The following is a 3,122-nucleotide window of genomic DNA, read 5'->3' as shown; positions in this document are numbered from 1 at the left end:
CTGGGAGAAATGGGGGCTCTGGATCTGTCCTGTCCAAGAAAATAGATGGCTTCTCTATTTGACACAGCAGACAGCAAATGCTTCCATCATCTCAGAAGATTCTACAGGACGCACGCTGCTGTAGATATCAACTGAACTGTAGAAAAATAAAGTTACATCTTTGGAATATCTAAGCTTACAGACTGAGATGATTACTTCCTCTACGTATACACATTCATCATTAATAGGGTATCATAAATTCTACTCTTTTTTTAACCTTTTGATTAAAATACACTGATTCAGCCACTTGCTTTCACTGAATTTTCTCTGTGTTCAGTGGCCTATGTGTTCAAGATAGCTAGCTGCAGGAAAGGATTTAACAAGAACAGAGTGAAACCAACACTGATTAGGGAAAGAAAACCATGGTATCGTTTGCTAGATAAGGCCACATCTCGGGGGAATATGTAAGGACTTTAGCTTTTTCTCTGAGTAAGATGAGAGTTGTGGGTGATTTAAGCAGGGAAGTGGCAAGATCTGGTGCATATTTTAAGACACTCACTCTGGCTGCTATGTGGAGAATTAATTGAGAAGGTATTAAGGTGGATGTGGGGAGACCATTTATTGCAATACTTTAGGCTGAAATAATGGCTGCTTGACTCCGGATTATGGTAGCGGAGATGTTGAGAAGCGGTCATCTTCTGAATATGCCTGATGGGAGAGCTGCAGTATGACTAACGGATCACACCTGAGGAATGAGAGGAAGAGCGGGACAAAGAATGAGTCTGTGTTGACCTAGGCAGCTAGAAAAAGGACATTTCAACATATTGAGCTGGGAAAGCTTGCAAAAGAGTAAGAGTTTGCAGAGGGAACGTTTTGGAACATGCCACATTCGAAATGGCTACTTAATCACCCAAGTGGAGACATTAGATAGACAGCTGGAGGTATAAGTTCAGAGGTGAGAGCTGGAGATAAAATGTTGGTTGTTGCTGGCGTATAGACAGCATTTAAAGTCATGAGACTTACATAAGATCATTTGGGGAATGAGTAGGTAAGTGAAGCTAGAGAGGAAAGGAGATCTTCAGACTGATCCCTGAGGCTCAGCAAGGTTCAGAGACACAACCAACACAGAAGATTAAAAAAGAAGCCATCAGGAAAACCTGAAAACCAAGGTAGTGGGGTGCTGGAAGCCAAGTGAAGATAGTCAATGAATAAATGGTCAGCTGGGGTTGGTAGGTTGAATAAGATGTACACTAAGAAATGAGCTTTGAGACTGGAAGCACGAAGATTATTTGGGCCTTGAAGGGATAGATTTTGGAGAAATGATGAGGCTGAAGGCCTGAGTGAAATGTGGCCCAGGCTTCCTGGGATGCTCATCTCCATGAAGTATAATAGCACAAATAATTTAGCACATGAAGGAACCAGTGGATGCTATTGACTTGGGTGGACCCAGCAAAACAAATCTATTGAGAGAGATGTTACACACCTAAGAGACAGGACAAGAGCAAATCGAATTAGAAAGAAAAATAACTGGAACATCATGACTCTTCAGGTACTAACACACAAGGAAAAGATATCACCTATAGAGCTTTAGAAACACCCAAGATTACTTGTGTTACTGTTAGATGACTTTTTTCTCAGATTAAATTTAATTCTCTGGCATTACCTCTTAAAACTCTTGGTTTTTCAGATTCACTCATAAACTGTAGCGATGTCTTAAGGGGTATCAGATTAGTGAGACTACTAGCATAATCTACTTCACTAGAGAGTTATGTGTTTTTTTGTTTTTTTGTTTTTTTGTTTTTTGGACACAAACCACAAGTGTTTATTGCAGAAATCTGGCCAAGGTTCCAACTGCAGGTCCCCGGCACAAGGCTGAGCAGGTGAGACAGGGAGAGGTGGAGGAAGTGATCTGGCCCAGGGCCTCAGAGCTGTGAGATGATGCTGGGTGCCAGACTGCAGGTGAGGCCTGTGCCATCTGGTTCCACATTCAGGGCCTTCACTATGCCATCCTGTACCACCATGGAGAACCTCTTGAGACGTCGATTCCCAAAGATGGACACTAACGAATCATCTAGTAATAAGTCTGTCTCCTTCCCAAAGGCCCCAGTGGTATCAGCCAGGAGCCGAACCCTGCCTTCCGCCTTGTGGGCTCGGCCCCACTCGCCAGTCACAAAGGCATCATTAACACTCAGACAGGCCAACACCTGGACTCCCTTGGCCTTCAGCGCCTCAGCCTGCTCCACAAACCCTGGTAGGTGGGCCTTGCAACATCCAGGGGTGAAGGCCCCGGGAACTCCAAACAGCACACCCTTCTTGCCCTTGAACAGCTCTGCCAGGTTCACCTTGTTCCCTGGCTCCCCTTCAAACACCTCCACTGCAGGGATGGCATCTCCCACCTTGATCGGGGCCGTGGCTGCAGCGGCTCTGCTGAAACTGCGGACCCCGCCAGACGCCCACTCTCCTTCACTTCGCCGTCTTGCTGCTGCTGTCGCTGCCACAGACTGACCGGCGGCCCCACGGAGCATATAGCCCGCTGAGCGTCTCAGGACACACACGCCGGCTAGTCCCATACCCGCCCTACGACCACTTCCATTCTGCCCCCTCGTGTTTTTTTTTTTTTAATAAACATTGTATTTTTGCCTGTTTTAAAAGTGCAGAAGGGCATATAATTAAAAGCTCCACATTGACCACCTCATTAAAGGAAACCTAACCATTTCTGGGTTTAGTTCTTCCTTACATAATAAGTTTATATATTTTTTCAAAAATCTATTTGTCAGTTTAAGAGATTATTGTTCAAAAGATTCAAGAACATTCAAGAGATTGCCAGAAAGGCAAAAACGTAGTTCACTTTCATTATTCTTTTTCTCCCCTCCTCCAAAATGTTGATGACTATCACTCTAGTTCCTTTACAGGCTACTTTCATTATATGCTTAAATAGACTTCGAGTTCTTTTTCATCAGCTTTAGCCATTACCTCCTGATTCATCACTTTAATAGATAAGTATATTAAGACCCTTTTAGAAGTGTTTCCACCTATAGCTAATAATTCCACGTCTGTCTCTTTATCCTTACTTGAAGCCACCAGTGTTCAGGGTCACCAGTGTTCATTGTCATTTCACTAGTGTTCATTGAAGAAACATCCTA

General features: G+C 43.9%; 1 protein-coding gene across 1 annotated transcript; it reads right to left on the bottom strand.

Annotated features, from left to right (window-relative positions):
- Positions 1-1,754: 1,754 nt before the first annotated feature.
- Positions 1,755-2,578, bottom strand: LOC117072050 (peroxiredoxin-5, mitochondrial-like). Its single transcript, XM_033191914.1, has one exon. The coding sequence runs from the start codon at positions 2,547-2,549 to the stop codon at positions 1,902-1,904; it is 648 nt and encodes a 215-aa protein (XP_033047805.1). The 5' UTR covers positions 2,550-2,578; the 3' UTR covers positions 1,755-1,901.
- Between the last annotated feature and the right edge of the window lie 544 nt (positions 2,579-3,122).

Source organism: Trachypithecus francoisi, unplaced genomic scaffold (genome assembly GCF_009764315.1).
Source record: "Trachypithecus francoisi isolate TF-2019V2 unplaced genomic scaffold, Tfra_2.0 Lachesis_group4, whole genome shotgun sequence".
NCBI classification, from domain to species: domain Eukaryota; kingdom Metazoa; phylum Chordata; class Mammalia; order Primates; family Cercopithecidae; genus Trachypithecus; species Trachypithecus francoisi.
Note: the sequence above shows the minus strand (reverse complement) of the source record. Positions and strands in the feature narration are given on the sequence as shown.

Excerpts from the sequence above, each read along its gene's own strand:
- LOC117072050 (XM_033191914.1), bottom strand. The coding sequence starts at position 2,549 with ATGGGACTAGCCGGCGTGTGTGTCCTGAGACGCTCAGCGGGCTATATG.